This window comes from Oncorhynchus nerka, linkage group LG8 (assembly GCF_034236695.1).
Source record: "Oncorhynchus nerka isolate Pitt River linkage group LG8, Oner_Uvic_2.0, whole genome shotgun sequence".
In the NCBI taxonomy this organism is placed as follows: Eukaryota; Metazoa; Chordata; class Actinopteri; order Salmoniformes; family Salmonidae; genus Oncorhynchus; species Oncorhynchus nerka.
The window spans coordinates 69,829,792-69,854,122 of NC_088403.1; the positions used below are offsets into that span (position 1 = coordinate 69,829,792).

The window sequence follows — 24,331 nt, forward strand, 5'->3', positions numbered from 1 at the left end:
TAGTCCACTACCTTACCAGGGCCCTATTCCTATATAGTCCACTACCTTACCAGGGCCCTATTCCCTATATATAGTCCACTACCTTACCAGGGCCCTATTCCCTATATATAGTCCACTACCTTACCAGGGCCCTTCCCTATATAGTCCACTACCTTACCAGGGCCCTATTCCACTACCTATATAGTCCACTACCTTACCAGGGCCCTATTCCCTATATACTACCTTACCAGTCCACTACCTTACCAGGGCCCTATTCCTATATATAGTCCACTACCTTACCAGGGCCCTATTCCCTATATAGTCCACTACCTTACCAGGGCCCTATTCCCTATATATAGTCCACTACCTTACCAGGGCCCTATATAGTCCACTACCTTACCAGGGCCCTATTCCCTATATATAGTCCACTACCTTACCAGGGCCCTATTCCACTATATATAGGCCACTACCTTACCAGGGCCCCCTATTCACTACCTTACCAGGGCCCTATATAGTCCACTACCTTACCAGGGCCCTATTCCCTATATATAGTCCACTACCTTACCAGGGCCCTATTCCCCCTATATATAGTCCACTACCTTACCAGGGCCCTATTCCCTATATATAGTCCACTACCTTACCAGGGCCCTATTCCCTATATATAGTCCACTACCTTACCAGGGCCCCCTATATTCCTATAGTCCACTACCTTACCAGGGCCCTATTCCCTATATATAGTCCACTACCTTACCAGGGCCCTATTCCCTATATAGTCCACTACCTTACCAGGGCCCTATTCCCTATATATAGTCCACTACCTTACCAGGGCCCTATTCCCTATATATAGTCCACTACCTTACCAGGGCCCTATATAGTCCACTACCTTACCAGGGCCCTATTCCCTATATATAGTCCACTACCTTACCAGGGCCCTATTCCCTATATATAGTCCACTACCTTACCAGGGCCCTATTCCCTATATATAGTCCACTACCTTACCAGGGCCCTATTCCCTATATATAGTCCACTACCTTACCAGGGCCCTATTCCCTTACCATATATAGTCCACTACCTTAGTCCAGGGCCCTATTCCCTATATATAGTCCACTACCTTACCAGGGCCCTATTCCCTATATATAGTCCACTACCTTACCAGGGCCCTATTCCCTATATAGTCCACTACCTTACCAGGGCCCTATTCCCTATATATAGTCCACTACCTTACCAGGGCCCTATTCCCTATATATAGTCCACTACCTTACCAGGGCCCTATATAGTCCACTACCTTACCAGGGCCCTATATAGTCCACTACCTTACCAGGGCCCTATTCCCTATATATAGTCCACTACCTTACCAGGGCCCTATATAGTCCACTACCTTACCAGGGCCCTATTCCCTATATATAGTCCACTACCTTACCAGGGCCCTATATAGTCCACTACCTTACCAGGGCCCTATATAGTCCACTACCTTACCAGGGCCCTATTCCCTATATATAGTCCACTACCTTACCAGGGCCCTATTCCCTATATATAGTCCACTACCTTACCAGGGCCCTATTCCCTATATATAGTCCACTACCTTACCAGGGCCCTATATAGTCCACTACCTTACCAGGGCCCTATATAGTCCACTACCTTACCAGGGCCCTATATAGTCCACTACCTTACCAGGGCCCTATTCCCTATATATAGTCCACTACCTTACCAGGGCCCTATTCCCTATATATAGTCCACTACCTTACCAGGGCCCTATTCCCTATATATAGTCCACTACCTTACCAGGGCCCTATTCCCTATATATAGTCCACTACCTTACCAGGGCCCTATTCCCTATATATAGTCCACTACCTTACCAGGGCCCTATTCCCTATATATAGTTCACTACCTTACCAGGGCCCTATTCCCTATATATAGTCCACTACCTTACCAGGGCCCTATTCCCTATATATAGTCCACTACCTTACCAGGGCCCTATTCCCTTCCCTACCTTATATATAGTCCACTACCTTACCAGGGCCCTATTCCCTATATATAGTCCACTACCTTACCAGGGCCCTATTCCCCTATATATAGTCCACTACCTTACCAGGGCCCTATTCCCTATATATAGTCCACTACCTTACCAGGGACCCTATTCCCTATATATAGTCCACTACCTTACCAGGGCCCTATTCCCTATATATAGTCCACTACCTTACCAGGGCCCTATTCCCTATATATAGTCCACTACCTTACCAGGGCCCTATTCCCTATATATAGTCCACTACCTTACCAGGGCCCTATTCTATATATAGTCCACTACCTATTCCCTATATATAGTCCACTACCTTACCAGGGCCCTATATATAGTCCACTACCTTACCAGGGCCCTATTCCCTATATATAGTCCACTACCTTACCAGGGCCCTATTCCCTATATATAGTCCACTACCTTACCAGGGCCCCACTACCTTACCAGGCCATTCCTATATATAGTCCACTACCTTACCAGGGCCCTATTCCTATATATAGTCCACTACCTTACCAGGGCCCTATTCCCTATATATAGTCCACTACCTTACCAGGGCCCTATTCCCTATATATAGTCCACTACCTTACCAGGGCCCCCTATATATAGTCCACTACCTTACCAGGGCCCTATTCCCTATATATAGTCCACTACCTTACCAGGGCCCTATTCCCCTTATATATAGTCCACTACCTTACCAGGGCCCTATTAGTCCACTACCTTACCAGGGCCCCTATATAGTCCACTACCTTACCAGGGCCCTATTCCCTATATATAGTCCACTACCTTACCCACTACCTACCAGGGCCCTATTCCCTATATATAGTCCACTACCTTACCAGGGCCCTATTCCCCTATATATAGTCCACTACCTTACCAGGGCCCTATTCCCTATATATAGTCCACTACCTTACCAGGGCCCTATTCCCTATATATAGTCCACTACCTTACCAGGGCCCTATTCCCTATATATAGTCCACTACCTTACCAGGGCCCTATTCCCTATATATAGTCCACTACCTTACCAGGGCCCTATTCCCTATATATAGTCCACTACCTTACCAGGGCCCTATTCCCTATATATAGTCCACTACCTTACCAGGGCCCTATATAGTCCACTACCTTACCAGGGCCCTATTCCCTATATATAGTCCACTACCTTACCAGGGCCCTATTCCCTATATATAGTCCATTACCTTTCCAGGGCCCTAATCCCTATATATAGTCCATTACCTTTCCAGGGCCCTAATCCCTATATATAGTCCACTACCTTACCAGGGCCCTATATAGTCCACTACCTTACCAGGGCCCTATTCCTATAGTCCACTACCTTACCAGGGCCCTATTCCCTATATATAGTCCACTACCTTACCAGGGCCCTATTCCTATATAGTCCACTACCTATAGGCCCTCCACCACCTTACCAGGGCCCTATTCCCTAGTCCACTACCTTACCAGGGCCCTATATAGTCCACTACCTTACCAGGGCCCTATTCCCTATATATAGTCCACTACCTTACCAGGGCCCTATTCCCTATATATAGTCCACTACCTTACCAGGGCCCTATTCCCTATATATAGTCCACTACCTTACCAGGGCCCTATTCCCTATATATAGTCCACTACCTTACCAGGGCCTATTCCCTATATAGTCCACTACCTTACCAGGGCCTATATTCCTATATATAGTCCACTACCTTACCAGGGCCCTATTCCCTATATATAGTCCACTACCTTACCAGGGCCCTATTCCCTATATATAGTCCACTACCTTACCAGGGCCCTATATAGTCCACTACCTTACCAGGGCCCTATTCCCTATATATAGTCCACTACCTTACCAGGGCCCTATTCCCTATATATAGTCCACTACCTTACCAGGGCCCTATTCCCTATATATAGTCCACTACCTTACCAGGGCCCTATTCCCTATCAAAATGATCAAACGTAACAAAATAAAATAAATTTATCGTCAAATGTGATTTTATTTGTTTTTTTTTCCTGCAGAAAATTAGTTTCATTCGAGTCCATTTTGTAGAAGACAACAGGTTTCAAATCAAATAATGTTAAACAACCTCAGCATATTCAAATGGTGTGTGTGTGTGTGGGGCAGTTCAAGTGTGTGTGTGCGTGTGTGTGGCAGTTCAAGTGTGTGTGTGGCAGTTCAAGTGTGTGTGTGTGTGTGTGTGTGTGGCAGTTCAAGTGTGTGTGTGTGTGTGTGTGTGTGTGGCAGTTCAAGTGTGTGTGTGTGTGTGTCAGTTCAAGTGTGTGTGTGTGTGTGTGTGTGGCAGTTCAAGTGTGTGTGTGTGTGTGTGTGGCAGTTCAAGTGTGTGTGTGTGTGTGTGGCAGTTCAAGTGTGTGTGTGTGTGTGTGGCAGTTCAAGTGTGTGTGTGTGTGGGGCAGTTCAAGTGTGTGTGTGTGTGTGGGGCAGTTCATGTAATAGTGTGTGTGTCCAGGTGATCAGTCAGTGCTGTATACCGTGTTAGTGTACAGGCCCCTCCTGATCACGCCTGGTCGATACAGGCCCTTCCTGATCACGCCTGGTCGATACAGGCCCCTCCTGATCACGCCTGGTCGATACAGGCCCCTCCTGATCACGCCTGGTCGATACAGGCCCCTCCTGATCACGCCTGGTCGATACAGGCCCCTCCTGATCACGCCTGGTCGATACAGGCCCCTCCTGATCACGCCTGGTCGATACAGGCCCCTCCTGATCACGCCTGGTCGATACAGGCCCCTCCTGATCACGCCTGGCCGATACAGGCCCCTCTTGATCACGCCTGGCCGATTCAGGCCCCTCCTGATCATGCCTGGCCGATACAGGACTGGCCGATACAGATGACCCAGTGCTAGAAGGTAAGCGGGGGTTTTCTACCGATATAGAGCCAGCTATGGGTGATGATAAAGGACTGTTAGAATGGTGGACAATGGGTGATACTGCACTAGAGTTGTGATGTACAGGACTGGCAGAGTGACCTATAGGATCAGCAAAGTGACCTATAAGAACAGCAGAGTGACCTATACGAACAGCAGAGTGACCTACAGGACCAGCAGAGTGACCTATAGGACCAGCAGAGTAACCTATAGGAGATATAGGACTGTCAGAGTGACCGAGAGGAGATCTAGGACTAGCAGGGTGACTTACAGGAGATATAGGACTAGCAGGGTGACCTACAGGAGATATAGGACTAGCAGAGTGACTTACAGGAGATATAGGACTAGTAGGGTGACCTACAGGAGATATAGAACTAGCAGGGTGACCTATAGGAGATATAGGACTAGCAGGGTGACCTACAGGAGATATAGGACTAGCAGAGTGACTTACAGGAGATATAGGACTAGTAGGGTGACCTACAGGAGATATAGGACTAGCAGGGTGACCTATAGAAGATATAGGACTAGCAGGGTGACCTACAGGAGATATAGGACTAGCAGAGTGACTTACAGGAGATATAGGACTAGCAGGGTGACCTATAGGAGATATAGGACTAGTAGGGTGAACTACAGGAGATATAGGACTAGCAGAGTAACTTAGAGGAGATATAGGACTAGCAGAGTGACTTACAGGAGATATAGGACTAGCAGGGTGACCTACAGGAGATATAGGACTAGTAGGGTGACCTACAGGAGATATAGGACTAGCAGGGTGACCTACAGGAGATATAGGACTAGCAGGGTGACCTACAGGAGATATAGGACTAGCAGAGTGACTTACAGGAGATATAGGACTAGCAGGGTGACCTACAGGAGATATAGGACTAGCAGGGTAACCTACAGGAGATATAGGACTAGCAGGGTGACCTACAGGAGATATAGGACTAGCAGGTTGACCTACAGGAGATAAAGGACTAGCAGAGTGGTTGTCTGTGAATGATTCAGAACTCGGAGAGTGATTGGCTGAAGGTGAAACAGGGCTGTTGAAGTTAGTCTCTCCCTCAGAGGACCAGGGAGTCGGTGCGTTCTCCCTGGCGTTCTCTCTGGCGTTCTCCCTGGCCGGCCAGGCGTTCTCTCTGGCCGTCCAGGCGTTCTCCCTGGCATCCTCTCTGGCCGGCCAGGTGTTCTCCCTGGCGTTCTTCCTGGCATTCTCTCTGGCGTTCTCCCTGGCCGGCCAGGCGTTCTCCCTGGCGTTCTCTCTGGCGTTCTCCCTGGCGTTCTCTCTGTGGTCCGGTGTGGTTGAATTACGGCTGTGGTTAGGGTCTGGGTTCAGGTTCGGGAGTGTGATGTGTTCTAGGTCCTTTAGGATGGTCGCTAGGAGATGAGAGTCAGAGGTCGCGACCCCAGGGTCACAGGTAAGATTGACCTGGGGGAGAACATAACCGTCTGCGTCCTGGGGACGGTCGACCGCATTTGCATTAGTGTTTGTGTTCAGAACGCGGTCCTTGACGTTGACAGAAACGTCAACCACACAGTCGTCATCGAGCTCCGTTTTATGGTCGATTCCGTCATTGTGGTCAATGTCCGAGTTATGGTCCGAAACGCTCAGAGAACGGCCGAGAACATCGACCGCGAAATCACTGATATCAACCCCCACGTCCAGGTTGTGGCCGCCTAGTGGAAGACCAGGCAGTTTCAAAGAACGGTCAGAGAAATCCAGAGCGCGGTCGTCTACCAGACTGGTCGTTTGGACCGCGTGTTTGTTGTCACTGTCGCTGTCTATAGTGATGACCATGGGAGAGCGTTGGAGGGTGCGGTCGTGACGTTGTTTTCTCCGGTGTTTGCCGTCGCGTTTGTGGTTGTGTTTGGGTCGTAAGGGGCTAGCAGTGGTCACGGTCATGCCTTCATAGATGATTTCGACACTGGGGCTGCGGGACTGACGTCTCCTCTTCTTCACACTGGGGACGGACGGACACAGAGTCAGAGATAACCTACCTAGTGAGAACACACTACAGGAGACATTTGTTAGGAATACAAATCAACAGTGGCCAAGTACCAAATAACAAATAAAATAATAATAATAACAATAAACCTTTTGGACCGCCAAGCCAGTTCCATTTTACAATTAAATATCACATTTATTCATTGTTCCCCTCTAAATCAGGGACTGACCGCAATTAAATATCACATTTATTCATTGTTCCCCTCTAAATCAGGGACTGATCGCAATTAAATATCAGGTAGAACAGAAAACCAGCAGGCTCTGGACCTCGTGGGGTCCACGAGGCACACTACCCATAGGGCTCTGGTCTAAAGTAGCACACTACCCATAGGGCTTTGGTCTAAAGTAGTACACTACCCATAGGGCTCTGGTCTAAAGTAGTACACTACCCACAGGGCTCTGGTCTAAAGTAGCAGACTACCCACAGGGCTCTGGTCTAAAGTAGCACACTACCCACAGGGCTCTGGTCTAAAGTAGTGCCCTAGGTAGTGCCTTCAGAAAGACATCTTGACTTTTTTTCACATTGTTAGTTTACAGCCTTATTCTAAAATGGATTAAAACCATTTTTCCCCTCAAAGCAAAAACAGGTTTTTCAAAATTGTTAATTTATAAAAAATAATATCTGAAATATCACATTTACATAAGTATTCAGACCCTTTACTCAGTACTTTGTTGAAGCACCTTTGGCAGCGATTACAGCCTCCAGTCTTCTTGGGTATGACGCTACCAGCTTGGCACATCTGTATTTGGGGAGTTTCTCCCATTCTTCTCTGCAGATCCTCTCAAGCTCTGTCAGGTTGGATGGGGAGCGTCGCTGCACAGCTATTTTCAGGTCTCTCCAGAGATGTTCGATCGGGTTCAAGTCCGGGCTCTGACTGGGCCACTCAAGGACATTCAGAGACTTGTCCCGAAGCCACTCCTGCGTTGTCTTGGCTGTGTGCTTAGGGTCGTTGTCCTGTTGGAAGGTGAACCTTCGCCCCAGTCTGAGGTCCTGAGCGCTCTGGAGCAGGTTTTCATAAAGGATCTCTCTGTACTTTGTTCTGTTCATCTTTCCCTCGATCCTGACTAGTCTCCCAGTCCCTGCCGCTGAAAAACTTCCCCACAGCATGACGCTGCCACCACCATGCTTCACCATAGGGATGGTGCCAGGTTTCCTCCAGACATGATGCTGCCACCACCATGCTTCACCGTAGGGATCGTGCCATGTTTCCTCCAGATGTGAAGCTTGGCATTCAAGCCAAAGAGTTCAATATTGGTTTCATCAGACCAGAGTCTTGCTTCTCATGGTCTGAGTCCTTCAGGTGACTTTTGGCAAACTCCAAGCGGGCTGTCATGTGCCTTTTACTGAATAGTGGCTTCCGTCTGGCCACTCTACCAGAAAGGTCTGATTGGTGGAGTGCTGCAGAGATGGGAGAACCTTCCAGAAGGACACCCATGTTCACAGAAACTCTGAAGCTCTGTCAGAGTAAGCATCAGGTTCTTGGTCACCTACCTGACCAAGGACCTTCTCCCCTGATTCCTCATTTTGGCCGGGCGGCCAGCTCTAGGAAGAGTCTTGGTGGTTCCAAATTTCTTCCATTTAAGAATGATGGAGGCCATTGTGTTCTTGGGGACCTTCAATGCTGCAGAAATGTTTTGGTACCCTTCCCCAGATCTGTGTCTCAACACAATCCTGTCTCTGAGCTCTACGGACAATTCCTTCAACCTCATGTCTTGGTTTTTGCTCTGACATGCACTGTCACCCGTGGGACCTTATATAGACAGGTGTGTGCAATCATGTCCAATCAATTGAATTTACCACAGGTGGACTCCAATCTGGTAGTAGAAAAATCTCAAGGATGATCAATGGAAACAAGATGCACCTGAGCTCAATTTAGAGTCTCATAGCAAAGGGTCTGAATACTTGCGGAAATAAGGTATTTTAATGTTGTATTTTAATGCTGTTTCCGCTTTGTGATGAGGTATTGTGATGTCATTATGGGGTATTGTGATGTCATTATGGGGTATTGTGATGTCATTATGGGGTATTTTCTGTAGATTGATGAGGATGTTTTATTTAATCCATTTTAGAATAAGGCTGTAACGTAACAAAATGTGGAAAAAGTCAAGGGGTCTGAATACTTTCTGAATATAAGGAATAAGGTAACATTTCTCCAGTATGTTATGGTATAGACTAGACCCTCTCCAAGACCCAGTCCTCCTCACCTCTCTTCCAGACTGCCTCTGCTCTTCCGGGGGCTAGCGGTGGCCTCTGTCCCGCCTCGCCCCCTCTCTCGCTCACCCCCTCGCCCCCTCTCTCGCTCACCCCCTCGCCCCCTCTCTCTCCGTGCAGAGCTGGATGGCTCCCAGGAAGGGTCTTCCAGACTGCCTCTGCTCTTCCGGGGGCTAGCGGTGGCCTCTGTCCCCCCTCGCCCCCTCTCTCGCTCACCCCCTCGCCCCCTCTCTCTCCGTGCAGAGCTGGATGGCTCCCAGGAAGGGTCTTCCAGACTGCCTCTGCTCTTCCGGGGGCTAGCGGTGGCCTCTGTCCCCCCTCGCCCCCTCTCTCGCTCCCCCCCTCGCCCCCTCTCTCTCCGTGCAGAGCCGGATGGCTCCCAGGAAGGGTCTTCCAGATGCCGTGTCTTATATTTCCTCTTCCCTCCCGGCTTGTCGGAGCGTGGGGAATGTCGGGAATGCTGTCTGTGTGCAGAGAGATGGGACAGGGAGCTGGAGGAAGAGAGGCTGTCAGAGGACCGGGAATGCCGGTGTTCCCCAGGAGATTCTGGTCCTCGCTGGCTACTCCGGGATAAGGACGGGGAATGGGATAGGACGCTGTTTTCCGGACTAAAGAATATTCCTGTGTTAGAATATTGGGACCTGGCTGGTTCATATGGAATCCTTTCTCTTTCTCTACCTCTGCTCCTCTCACTTCCTCCACTGGTCTCTCTCCTGTGCCCTCTGCTGTGTTGTCTATGGGAGCCTCTGTCGTGGGAGCCTCTGTCGTGGGAGCCTCTGTCGTGGGAGCCTCTGTCGTGGGAGCCTCTGTCGTGGGAGCCTCTGTCGTGGGAGCCTCTGTCGTGGGAGCCTCTGTCGTGGGAGCCTCTTCCTTTCTCCTGTCTCCTTTTCTCCCGCTCTCTCGCCCGTCTCTTCCGGCGCCGTTCCTGGCTGTCGTCGCTCCGTACAGACACGGGGCTCCGTGCTGACCAGCTCCGTTCAGAACTCCTGGACTGACCGGACCGCGACCAAACGCTCGCTGACCGATGTCTGCTTCTGGACCGCGATCCTGAACACGACCGCTCTCGGTGTCTGCCCTCCCTTCTCTCCCCTAGAGGGCAATAGAGGAGTCTCTCTTCTACCTGCTCTCTCTCTCTGTCTAGATGTCTTACTCCCAGTCCTCTTTCCCCCCCTCCTCCCTGTCTCTCCCCCCCTCCTCCCTGTCTCTCTGTGCTGGTGTTTTTAAACAGAGACATGGGGGGAACTGGAATGGAGAGGGGAGGGACAACGAGAGAGAGAGGGGTTAACGCCGTTTGGGGAACAGTCTCTTTCGTCTCCTGTTTCTCCCCCTCTTCGTCTGAGGGGTCAGAGGAGAGTTGGACCAGTTCAGGAGTTCTCTCAGCCATGGCTTTAACAAACCCTACTATCATACATTGTTCCCCCTCCTCTTCCTCTCCTCCCTCCTCAACCCTCTCTCCATTCCCTGCCGCTGTCATGTCCAGAGCAGGATTCTGATTAGCTCCCGCTGGACCAGAGTCCCTCCCCCCTGGGCTGATCGACAGCGGCATGGGGGATTGGGACGGCTCAGCTGTAGAGTAGGAGGGTCCTGGTGTTTCATCGTCCCAAGCGGATTGGCTCAGAGCGCTACTTCCTGCTACCGACACCGGCCGTCTCTCTCGTTCTCCCTCCGACCCTCCTTCCTCTTCCTAGATAGACAGACAAACATATTCCTGAGGGGAAATATCATCCTTCCTCTTCCTAGACAGACATATTCCTGAGGGAAATATCATCCTTCCTCTTCCTAGACAGACATATTCCTGAGGGGAAATATCATCCTTCCTCTTCCTAGACAGACATATTCCTGAGGGAAATATCATCCTTCCTCTTCCTAGACAGACATATTCCTGAGGGAAATATCATCCTTCCTCTTCCTAGACAGACATATTCCTGAGGGGAAATATCATCCTTCCTCTTCCTAGACAGACATATTCCTGAGGGGAAATATCATCCTTCCTCTTCCTAGACAAACATATTCCTGAGGGGAAATATCTTCCTAGATAGACATATTCCTGAGGGGAAATATCATCCTTCCTCTTCCTAGATAGACATATTCCTGAGGGGAAATATCATCCTTCCTCTTCCTAGATAGACATATTCCTGAGGGGAAATATCATCCTAGATAGACATATTCCTGAGGGGATATATCTTCCTAGACAGACATATTCCTGAGGGGAAATATCATCCTTCCTCTTCCTAGACAGACATATTCCTGAGGGGAAATACCATCCTTCCTCTTCCTAGATAGACATATTCCCGAGGGGAAATACCATCCTTCCTCTTCCTATACAGACATATTCCTGAGGGGAAATATCATCCTAGATAGACATATTCCTGAGGGGAAATATCATCCTAGACAGACATATTCCTGAGGGGAAATATCATCCTAGATAGACATATTCCTGAGGGGAAATATCATCCTTCCTCTTCCTAGATAGACATATTCCCGAGGGGAAATACCATCCTTCCTCTTCCTAGACAGACATATTCCTGAGGGGAAATATCATCCTTCCTCTTCCTATACAGACATATTCCTGAGGGGAAATATCATCCTAGATAGACATATTCCTGAGGGGAAATATCATCCTAGACAGACATATTCCTGAGGGGAAATATCATCCTAGATAGACATATTCCTGAGGGGAAATATCATCCTTCCTCTTCCTAGACAGACATATTCCCGAGGGGAAATACCATCCTTCCTCTTCCTAGACAGACATATTCCCGAGGGGAAATACCATCCTTCCTCTTCCTAGATAGACATATTCCCGAGGGGAAATACCATCCTTCCTCTTCCTAGACAGACATATTCCCGAGGGGAAATACCTACCTTTTCCTCCTCAAATCGAAAGGATACAGCGTATTGTCCACAGTACAGTGACATTACTTACTCACCAACTCTTCTCTCAAGGGGTGAAAACAACTATTTAAAAACAAGTAATAAAAAAAAAACCTCTTCATCCGAAATGGCGATGACAGAGTCGTCAGTGTCGCTAGATGATGATGTCATCCTGTCCTCGTAGGACGGCGCTGGAGGGTCGTAGATGGACAGCTGGTCGTACACTTCCATACTGAGAGGGGAACGTGCAAAACTGATCTGGGGGGGTGAGACACACAAAGGTTAGTGAGGGTGTGAGTGAGTGTGTGTGATTGGTTTAGGGAGAGAGTGTGTGTGTGTGTGTGTGTGTGTGTGTGTGTGTGTGTGCGCTCACAAGCTCGTGAAGGAAGTGATCAGTCCTCGCCAGCAGGAAGGGACGGAGTTCGTCCTGGATGGCCCCACCCCCTCCCTCCATGTCGTGACGTGCGATTCGCGAGGTGATGATGCGTTGGACGATGTTGACCAACGAGCCGTGGGCGCCGTACAGCACCGTCAGCTCCCGCTGTAACCAGGGGTCAAGGGTTAAAGGTCAAGGGTTAAAGGTCGAAGTTTCAATTAATCAAATATGCAGACTCAAAACATGTTTAGTTTGCTGAAAAATAAACGCATTTGACAGTGAGGACGTTTTTCTTTGCTGAGTTTATAAGTATTCATCTACTATATCCTACTATGGTACTATATCCTACTATGGTACTATATCCTACTATGGTACTATATCCTACTATGGTACTATATCCTGCTATGGTACTATATCCTGTTATGGTACTATATCCTACTATGGTACTATATCCTGCTATGGTACTATATCCTGTTATGGTACTATATCCTACTATGGTACTATATCCTGCTATGGTACTATATCCTGTTATGGTACTATATCCTACTATGGTACTATATCTTACTATAGTACTATATCCTACTATGGTACTATATCCTACTATGGTACTATATCCTGTTATGGTACTACATCCTGTTATGGTACTATATCCTACTATGGTACTATATCCTATTATGGTACTATATCCTGTTATGGTACTATATCTTACTATGGTACTATATCCTACTATGGTACTATATCCTGTTATGGTACTATATCCTACTATGGTACTATATCCTGTTATGGTACTATATCCTAATATGGTACTATATCCTAATATGGTACTATATCCTACTATGGTACTATATCCTATGGTACTATATCCTACTATGGTACTATATCCTGCTATGGTACTATATCCTACTATGGTACTATATCCTGCTATGGTACTATATCCTGTTAAGGTACTATATCCTGTTATGGTACTATATCCTACTATGGTACTATATCCTGTTATGGTACTATATCCTACTATGGTACTATATCCTTCTATGGTACTATATCCTGTTATGGTACTATATCCTACTATGGTACTATATCCTTTGGTACTATATCCTGCTATGGTACTATATCCTGCTATGGTACTATATCCTACTATGGTACTATATCCTGTTATGGTACTATATCCTACTATGGTACTATATCCTGTTATAGTACTATATCCTACTATGGTACTATATCCTGTTATGGTACTATATCCTGTTATGGTACTATATCCTACTATGGTACTATATCCTATGGTACTATATCCTACTATGGTACTATATCCTGTTATGGTACTATATCCTGTTATGGTACTATATTCTGTTATGGTACTATATCCTGTTATGGTACTATATCCTACTATGGTACTATATCCTGTTATGGTACTATATCCTGTTATGGTACTATATCCTACTATGGTACTATATCCTGTTATGGTACTATATCCTACTATGGTACTATATCCTGTTATGGTACTATATCCTGTTATGGTACTATATCCTACTATGGTACTATATCCTACTATGGTACTATATCCTGTTATGGTACTATATCCTGTTATGGTACTATATCCTGTTATGGTACTATATCCTGTTATGGTACTATATCCTGTTATGGTACTATATCCTGTTATGGTACTATATCCTGTTATGGTACTATATCCTGTTATGGTACTATATCCTACTATGGTACTATATCCTACTATGGTACTATATCCTGTTATGGTACTATATCCTGTTATGGTACTATATCCTACTATGGTACTATATCCTGTTATGGTACTATATCCTACTATGGTACTATATACTATGGTACTATATCCTACTATGGTACTATATCCTGTTATGGTACTATATCCTACTATGGTACTATATCCTACTATGGTACTATATCCTACTATGGTACTATATCCTACTATGGTACTATATCCTGTTATGGTACTATATCCTGTTATGGTACTATATCCTAATATGGTACTATATCCTACTATGGTACTATATCCTATGGTACTATATCCTACTATGGTACTATATCCGGCTATGGTACTATATCCTGCTATGATATCCTGCTATGGTACTATATCCTACTATGGTACTATATCCTACTATGGTACTATATCCTACTATGGTACTATATCCTGCTATGGTACTATATTCTGTTATGGTACTATATCCTGTTATGGTACTATATCCTACTATGGTACTATATCCTGTTATGGTACTATATCCTACTATGGTACTATATCCTGTTATGGTACTATATCCTGTTATGGTACTATATCCTACTATGGTACTATATCCTACTATGGTACTATATCCTGTTATGGTACTATATCCTGTTATGGTACTATATCCTGTTATGGTACTATATCCTGTTATGGTACTATATCCTACTATGGTACTATATCCTGTTATGGTACTATATCCTGTTATGGTACTATATCCTACTATGGTACTATATACTATGGTACTATATCCTACTATGGTACTATATCCTGTTATGGTACTATATCCTACTATGGTACTATATCCTACTATGGTACTATATCCTACTATGGTACTATATCCTAATATGGTACTATATCCTACTATGGTACTATATCCTATGGTACTATATCCTACTATGGTACTATATCCGGCTATGGTACTATATCCTGCTATGATATCCTGCTATGGTACTATATCCTACTATGGTACTATATCCTACTATGGTACTATATCCTACTATGGTACTATATCCTGCTATGTACTATATCCTGTTATGGCACTATATCCTGCTATGGTACTATATCCTGCTATGGTACTATATCCTACTATGGTACTATATCCTACTATGGTACTATATCCTGTTATGGTACTATATCCTGTTATGGTACTATATCCTACTATGGTACTATATCCTAATATGGTACTATATCCTACTATGGTACTATATCCTATGGTACTATATCCTACTATGGTACTATATCCGGCTATGGTACTATATCCTGCTATGATATCCTGCTATGGTACTATATCCTACTATGGTACTATATCCTACTATGGTACTATATCCTGCTATGGTACTATATCCTGCTATGGTACTATATCCTGTTATGGCACTATATCCTGCTATGGTACTATATCCTGCTATGGTACTATATCCTGCTATGGTACTATATCCTACTATGGTACTATATCCTACTATGGTACTATATCCTGTTATGGTACTATATCCTACTATGTTACTATATCCTGTTATGGTACTATATCCTGTTATGGTACTATATCCTACTATGGTACTATATCCTACTATGGTACTATATCCTACTATGGTACTATATCCTACTACGGTACAGAGTCAATGTGGAGGCTATATACAGGGTGTACCGGTACAGAGTCAATGTGGAGCCTATATACAGGGTGTTATGGTACAGAGTCAATGTGGAGGCTATATACAATTGCTCAACACCCTGTGTGGAGCGTCACAACACTGTTGTAATTGACATCACTATTATGGGCCTTTACACGCCTCCTCTACTAAAAAATATTAATGTTGATACTGTATTATAGGAATGAATAATAACATGATATAGTCTAGGACTACTGTTGATACTGTATTATAGGAATGAACAATAACATGATATAGTCTAGGACTCCATCTCCTATTCCATCTACATGGAGGGGGTTTCATCTCCCAGTCCATCTCCATGGAGGGGTTTCATCTCCCAGTCCATCTCTATGGAGGGGTTTCATCTCCCAGTCCATCTCCATGGAGGGGTTTCATCTCCCAGTCCATCTCTATGGAGGGGTTTCATCTCCCAGTCCATCTCTATGGAGGGGTTTCATCTCCCAGTCCATCTCCATGGAGGGGTTTCATCTCTCAGTCCATCTCTATGGAGGGGTTTCATCTCCCAGTCCATCTCTATGGAGGGGTTTCATCTCCCAGTCCATCTCTATGGAGGGGTTTCATCTCCCAGTCCATCTCTATGGAGGGGTTTCATCTCCCAGTCCATCTACATGGAGGGGTTTCATCTCCCAGTCCATCTACATGGAGGGGTTTCATCTCCCAGTCCATCTCTATGGAGGGGTTTCATCTCCCAGTCCATCTCTATGGAGGGGTTTCATCTCCCAGTCCATCTACATGGAGGGGTTTCATCTCCTAGTCCATCTACATGGAGGGGTTTCATCTCCCAGTCCATCTACATGGAGGGGTTTCATCTCCCAGTCCATCTCTATGGAGGGGTTTCATCTCATCTCTATGGAGGGGTTTCATCTCCCAGTCCATCTCTATGGAGGGGTTTCATCTCCCAGTCCATCTACATGGAGGGGTTTCATCTCCCAGTCCATCTACATGGAGGGGTTTCATCTCCCAGTCCATCTCTATGGAGGGGTTTCATCTCCCAGTCCATCTCTATGGAGGGGTTTCATCTCCCAGTCCATCTCTATGGAGGGGTTTCATCTCCCAGTCCATCTCCCAGTCCATCTACATGGAGGGGTTTCATCTCCTAGTCCATCTACATGGAGGGGTTTCATCTCCCAGTCCATCTACATGGAGGGGTTTCATCTCCCAGTCCATCTCTATGGAGGGGTTTCATCTCCCAGTCCATCTCTATGGAGGGGTTTCATCTCATCTCTATGGAGGGGTTTCATCTCCCAGTCCATCTCTATGGAGGGGTTTCATCTCCCAGTCCATCTCTATGGAGGGGTGTCATCTCCCAGTCCATCTCTATGGAGGGGTGTCATCTCCCAGTCCATCTCTATGGAGGGGTTTCATCTCCCAGTCCATCTCTATGGAGGGGTTTCCTCCTATCCATCTACATGGAGGGTTTCATCTCCCAGTCCATCTCTATGGAGGGGTGTCATCTCCCAGTCCATCTCTATGGTCTACATGGAGGGGTTTCATCTCCCAGGGAGGGGTCTCCCAGTCCATCTCTATGGAGGGGTTTCATCTCCCAGTCCATCTCTATGGAGGGGTTTCATCTCCCCATCTCCATCTCTAGTCCATCTACATGGAGGGGTTTCATCTCCCAGTCCATCTACATGGAGGGGTTTCATCTCCCAGTCCATCTCTATGGAGGGTTTCATCTCATCTCTATGGAGGGTTTCCTCCCATCCATCTCTATGGAGGGGTTCATCTCCCATCCATCTACATGGAGGGGTTTCATCTCCCAGTCCATCTACATGGAGGGGTTTCATCTCCCAGTCCATCTCTATGGAGGGGTTTCATCTCCCAGTCCATCTCTATGGAGGGGTTTCATCTCCCAGTCCATCTCTATGGAGGGGTTTCATCTCCCAGTCCATCTCCCAGTCCATCTACATGGAGGGGTTTCATCTCCTAGTCCATCTACATGGAGGGGTTTCATCTCCCAGTCCATCTACATGGAGGGGTTTCATCTCCCAGTCCATCTCTATGGAGGGGTTTCATCTCCCAGTCCATCTCTATGGAGGGGTTTCATCTCATCTCTATGGAGGGGTTTCATCTCCCAGTCCATCTCTATGGAGGGGTTTCATCTCCCAGTCCATCTCTATGGAGGGGTGTCATCTCCCAGTCCATCTCTATGGAGGGGTGTCATCTCCCAGTCCATCTCTATGGAGGGGTTTCATCTCCCAGTCCATCTCTATGGAGGGGTTTCATCTCCTAGTCCATCTACATGGAGGGGTTTCATCTCCCAGTCCATCTCTATGGAGGGGTGTCATCTCCCAGTCCATCTCTATGGTCTACATGGAGGGGTTTCATCTCCCAGTCCATCTCTATGGAGGGGTGTCATCTCCCAGTCCATCTCTATGGAGGGGTGTCATCTCCCAGTCCATCTCTATGGAGGGGTTTCATCGCCCAGTCCATCTACATGGAGGGGTTTCATCTCCCAGTCCATCTTCCAGTCCATCTCCCAGTCCATCTCCCAGTCCATCTCTATTGAGGGGTTTCATCTCTATGGAGGGGTTTCATCTCCCAGTCCATCTCTATGGAGGGGTTTCATCTCCCAGTCCATCTCTATGGAGGGGTTTCATCTCCCAGTCCATCTCCATGGAGGGGTGTCATCTCCCAGTCCATCTCTATGGAGGGGTTTCATCTCCCAGTCCATCTCTATGGAGGGGTGTCATCTCCCAGTCCATCTCTATGGAGGGGTTTCATCTCCCAGTCCATCTCCATGGAGGGGTGTCATCTCCCAGTCCATCTCTATGGAGGGGTTTCATCTCCCAGTCCATCTCTATGGTCTACATGGAGGGGTTTCATCTCTATGGAGGGGTGTCATCTCCCAGTCCATCTCTATGGAGGGGTTTCATCTCCCAGTCCATCTCTATGGAGGGGTTTCATCTCCCAGTCCATCTCTATGGAGGGGTTTCATCTCCCAGTCCATCTCTATGCAGGGGTTTCATCTCCCAGTCCATCTCTATGGAGGGGTTTCATCTCCTAGTCCATCTCTATGCAGGGGTTTCATCTCCCAGTCCATCTCTATGGAGGGGTGTCATCTCCCAGTCCATCTCCATGGAGGGGTGTCATCTCCTAGTCCATCTCTATGCAGGGGTTTCATCTCCCAGTCCATCTCTATGGAGGGGTTTCATCTCCTAGTCCATCTCTATGCAGGGGTTTCATCTCCCAGTCCATCTCTATGGAGGGGTTTCATCTCCCAGTCCATCTCTATGGAGGGGTTTCATCTCTCAGTCCATCTCTATGGAGGGGTTTCATCTCCCAGTCCATCTACATGGAGGGGTTTCATCTCCCAGTCCATCTCTATGGAGGGGTGTCATCTCCTAGTCCATCTCTATGGAGGGGTTTCATCTCCCAGTCCATCTCTATGGAGGGGTGTCATCTCCTAGTCCATCTCTATGGAGGGGTTTCATCTCCCAGTCCATCTCTATGGAGTGGTGTCATCTCCCAGTCCATCTCTATGGAGGGGTTTCATCTCTATGGAGTGGTGTCATCTCCCAATACATCTCTATGGAGTGGTGTCATCTCCCAGTCCATCTCTATGGAGGGGTGTCATCTCCCAGTCCATCTACATGGAGGGGTTTCATCTCCCAGTCCATCTACATGGAGGGGTTTCATCTCCCAGTCCATCTACATGGAGGGGTTTCATCTCCTAGTCCATCTACATGGAGGGGTTTCATCTCCCAGTCAATCTACATGGAGGGGTTTCATCTCCCAGTCCATCTCTATGGAGGGGTTTCATCTCCCAGTCCATCTCTATGGAGGGGTTTCATCTCATCTCTATGGAGGGGTTTCATCTCCCAGTCCATCTCTATGGAGGGGTTTCATCTCCCAGTCCATCTCTATGGAGGGGTGTCATCTCCCAGCCCATCTCTATGGAGGGGTTTCATCTCCCAGTCCATCTCTATGGAGGGGTTTCATCTCCTAGTCCATCTACATGGAGGGGTTTCATCTCCCAGTCCATCTCTATGGAGGGGTGTCATCTCCCAGTCCATCTCTATGGAGGGGTTTCATCTCCCAGTCCATCTCTATGGAGGGGTGTCATCTCCCAGTCCATCTCTATGGAGGGGTGTCATCTCCCAGTCCATCTCTATGGAGGGGTTTCATCGCCGAGTCCATCTACATGGAGGGGTTTCATCTCCCAGTCCATCTTCCAGTCCATCTCCCAGTCCATCTCTATTGAGGGGTTTCATCTCTATGGAGGGGTTTCATCTCCCAGTCCATCTCTATGGAGGGGTTTCATCTCCCAGTCCATCTCTATGGAGGGGTTTCATCTCTATGGAGGGGTTTCATCTCCCAGTCCATCTCCATGGAGGGGTGTCATCTCCCAGTCCATCTCTATGGAGGGGTTTCATCTCCCAGTCCATCTCTATGGAGGGGTGTCATCTCCCAGTCCATCTCTATGGAGGGGTTTCATCTCCCAGTCCATCTCCATGAAGGGGTGTCATCTCCCAGTCCATCTCTATGGAGGGGTTTCATCTCCCAGTCCATCTCTATGGTCTACATGGAGGGGTTTCATCTCTATGGAGGGGTGTCATCTCCCAGTCCATCTCTATGGAGGGGTTTCATCTCTATGGAGGGGTTTCATCTCCCAGTCCATCTCTATGGAGGGGTTTCATCTCCTAGTCCATCTCTATGCAGGGGTTTCATCTCACAGTCCATCTCTATGGAGGGGTTTCATCTCCCAGTCCATCTCCATGGAGGGGTGTCATATCCTAGTCCATCTCTATGCAGGGGTTTCATCTCCCAGTCCATCTCTATGGAGGGGTTTCATCTCCTAGTCCATCTCTATGCAGGGGTTTCATCTCCCAGTCCATCTCTATGGAGGGGTTTCATCTCCCAGTCCATCTACATGGAGGGGTTTCATCTCTATGGAGTGGTGTCATCTCCCAGTCCATCTCTATGGAGGGGTTTCATCTCCCAGTCCATCTCCATGGAGGGGTGTCATCTCCCAGTCCATCTCTATGGAGGGGTTTCATCTCCCAGTCCATCTCTATGGAGGGGTGTCATCTCCCAGTCCATCTCTATGGAGGGGTGTCATCTCCCAGTCCATCTCCATGGAGGGGTGTCATCTCCCAGTCCATCTCCATGGAGGGGTTTCATCTCCTAGTCCATCTCTATGCAGGGGTTTCATCTCCCAGTCCATCTCTATGGAGGGGTTTCATCTCCCAGTCCATCTCTATGGAGGGGTTTCATCTCCCAGTCCATCTCTATGGAGGGGTTTCATCTCTATGGAGGGGTTTCATCTCCCAGTCCATCTCTATGGAGGGGTTTCATCTCCCAGTCCATCTCTATGGTCTACATGGAGGGGTGTCATCTCCCAGTCCATCTACATGGAGGGGTGTCATCTCCCAGTCCATCTACATGGAGGGGTGTCATCTCCCAGTCCATCTACATGGAGGGGTGTCATCTCCCAGTCCATCTCCATGGAGGGGTTTCATCTCCTAGTCCATCTCCATGGAGGGGTGTCATCTCATCTCTATGCAGGGGTTTCATCTCCCAGTCCATCTCTATGGAGGGGTGTCATCTCCCAGTCCATCTCTATGGAGGGGTGTCATCTCCCAGTCCATTTCCATGGAGGGGTGTCATCTCCCAGTCCATCTCCATGGAGGGGTTTCATCTCCTAGTCCATCTCTATGCAGGGGTTTCATCTCCCAGTCCATCTCTATGGAGGGGTTTCATCTCCCAGTCCATCTCTATGGAGGGGTTTCATCTCCTAGTCCATCTCTATGGAGGGGTTTCATCTCCCAGTCCATCTACATGGAGGGGTTTCATCTCTATGGAGTGGTGTCATCTCCCAGTCCATCTCTATGGAGGGGTTTCATCTCTATGGAGGGGTTTCATCTCCCAGTCCATCTCTATGGAGGGGTTTCATCTCCTAGTCCATCTCTATGCAGGGGTTTCATCTCACAGTCCATCTCTATGGAGGGGTTTCATCTCCCAGTCCATCTCCATGGAGGGGTGTCATCTCCTAGTCCATCTCTATGCAGGGGTTTCATCTCCCAGTCCATCTCTATGGAGGGGTTTCATCTCCTAGTCCATCTCTATGCAGGGGTTTCATCTCCCAGTCCATCTCTATGGAGGGGTTTCATCTCCCAGTCCATCTACATGGAGGGGTTTCATCTCCCAGTCCATCTCTATGGAGGGGTTTCATCTCCCAGTCCATCTCTATGGAGGGGTTTCATCTCCCAGTCCATCTCTATGGAGGGGTTTCATCTCCTAGTCCATCTCTATGGAGGGGTTTCATCTCCCAGTCCATCTACATGGAGGGGTTTCATCTCTATGGAGTGGTGTCATCTCCCAGTCCATCTCTATGGAGGGGTTTCATCTCCCAGTCCATCTCCATGGAGGGGTGTCATCTCCCAGTCCATCTCTATGGAGGGGTTTCATCTCCCAGTCCATCTCTATGGAGGGGTGTCATCTCCCAGTCCATCTCTATGGAGGGGTGTCATCTCCCAGTCCATCTCCATGGAGGGGTGTCATCTCCCAGTCCATCTCCATGGAGGGGTTTCATCTCCTAGTCCATCTCTATGCAGGGGTTTCATCTCATCTCTATGGAGGGGTTTCATCTCCCAGTCCATCTACATGGAGGGGTTTCATCTCTATGGAGTGGTGTCATCTCCTAGTCCATCTCCATGGAGGGGTGTCATCTCATCTCTATGGAGGGGTTTCATCTCCCAGTCCATCTACATGGAGGGGTTTCATCTCTATGGAGTGGTGTCATCTCCCAGTCCATCTCTATGGAGGGGTTTCATCTCCCAGTCCATCTCCATGGAGGGGTGTCATCTCCCAGTCCATCTCTATGGAGGGGTTTCATCTCCCAGTCCATCTCTATGGAGGGGTGTCATCTCCCAGTCCATCTCTATGGAGGGGTGTCATCTCCCAGTCCATCTCTATGGAGGGGTGTCATCTCCCAGTCCATCTCCATGGAGGGGTGTCATCTCCCAGTCCATCTCCATGGAGGGGTTTCATCTCCTAGTCCATCTCTATGCAGGGGTTTCATCTCCCAGTCCATCTCTATGGAGGGGTTTCATCTCCCAGTCCATCTCTATGGAGGGGTTTCATCTCCTAGTCCATCTCTATGGAGGGGTTTCATCTCCCAGTCCATCTACATGGAGGGGTTTCATCTCTATGGAGTGGTGTCATCTCCCAGTCCATCTCTATGGAGGGGTTTCATCTCCCAGTCCATCTCCATGGAGGGGTGTCATCTCCCAGTCCATCTCTATGGAGGGGTTTCATCTCCCAGTCCATCTCTATGGAGGGGTGTCATCTCCCAGTCCATCTCCATGGAGGGGTGTCATCTCCCAGTCCATCTCCATGGAGGGGTTTCATCTCCTAGTCCATCTCTATGCAGGGGTTTCATCTCCCAGTCCATCTCTATGGAGGGGTTTCATCTCCCAGTCCATCTCTATGGAGGGGTTTCATCTCTATGGAGGGGTTTCATCTCCCAGTCCATCTCTATGGAGGGGTTTCATCTCCCAGTCCATCTCTATGGTCTACATGGAGGGGTGTCATCTCCCAGTCCATCTACATGGAGGGGTGTCATCTCCCAGTCCATCTACATGGAGGGGTGTCATCTCCCAGTCCATCTACATGGAGGGGTGTCATCTCCCAGTCCATCTCCATGGAGGGGTTTCATCTCCTAGTCCATCTCCATGGAGGGGTGTCATCTCATCTCTATGGAGGGGTGTCATCTCCCAGTTCATCTCTATGGAGGGGTGTCATCTCCCAGTCCATCTCTATGGAGGGGTTTCATCTCCCAGTCCATCTACATGGAGGGGTTTCATCTCCCAGTCCATCTCTATGGAGGGGTTTCATCTCCCAGTCCATCTCTATGGAGGGGTGTCATCTCCCAGTCCATCTCTATGGAGGGGTTTCATCTCCCAGTCCATCTCCATGGAGGGGTGCCATCTCCCAGTCCATCTACATGGAGGGGTTTCATCTCCTAGTCCATCTCCATGGAGGGGTGTCATCTCATCTCTATGGAGGGGTTTCATCTCCCAGTTCATCTCTATGGAGGGGTGTCATCTCCCAGTCCATCTCTATGGAGGGGTTTCATCTCCCAGTCCATCTCCATGGAGGGGTTTCATCTCCCAGTCCATCTCCATGGAGGGGTTTCATCTCCCAGTCCATCTCCATGGAGGGGTTTCATCTCCCAGTCCATCTCTATTGAGGGGTTTCATCTCCCAGTCCATCTCTATGGAGGGGTTTCATCTCCCAGTCCATCTACATGGAGGGGTTTCATCTCCCAGTCCATCTACATGGACCTAAATGCCAAGCTTCACGTCTAGAGGAAACCTGGTACCACCCCTATGGTGAAGCAGGGTGGTGGCAGCATCATGCTGTGGGGATGTATTTCAGCGGCATGGACTGGGAGACAGGATCGAGGGAAAGATGAACAGAGCAAAGTACAGCGAGATCCTTGATGAAAACCTGCTCCTCAGACTGGGGTGAATGTTCACCTTCCAACAGGACAATGACCCTAAGCACACAACCAAAACAACACAGGAGTAGCTTTGGGACAAGTCTCTGAATGTCCATCTCCATGGAGGGGTTTCATCTCTCAGT

General features: G+C 48.0%; 1 protein-coding gene across 5 annotated transcripts in view; it reads right to left on the reverse strand.

Moving 5' to 3' along the window:
- Positions 1–3,951: 3,951 nt before the first annotated feature.
- LOC115115988 (E3 ubiquitin-protein ligase Topors-like) overlaps positions 3,952–24,331 on the reverse strand; it is a 32,397-nt gene continuing 12,017 nt past the window's right edge. For 4 of the 5 annotated variants that reach the window (XM_065022028.1, XM_065022027.1, XM_065022026.1 and 1 more), the window contains exons 6-9: positions 12,326–12,493; positions 12,067–12,210; positions 9,072–10,762; positions 3,952–6,822 (exon numbers count right to left, since the gene is read on the reverse strand). In XM_065022028.1, the coding sequence (XP_064878100.1) occupies positions 4,473–6,822; positions 9,072–10,762; positions 12,067–12,210; positions 12,326–12,493 (4,353 nt within the window). In that variant the 3' untranslated portion in view covers positions 3,952–4,472. The remainder of the gene's footprint in view (positions 6,823–9,071; positions 10,763–12,066; positions 12,211–12,325; positions 12,494–24,331) is intronic. The other variant, XM_065022029.1, reaches the window with a different exon arrangement.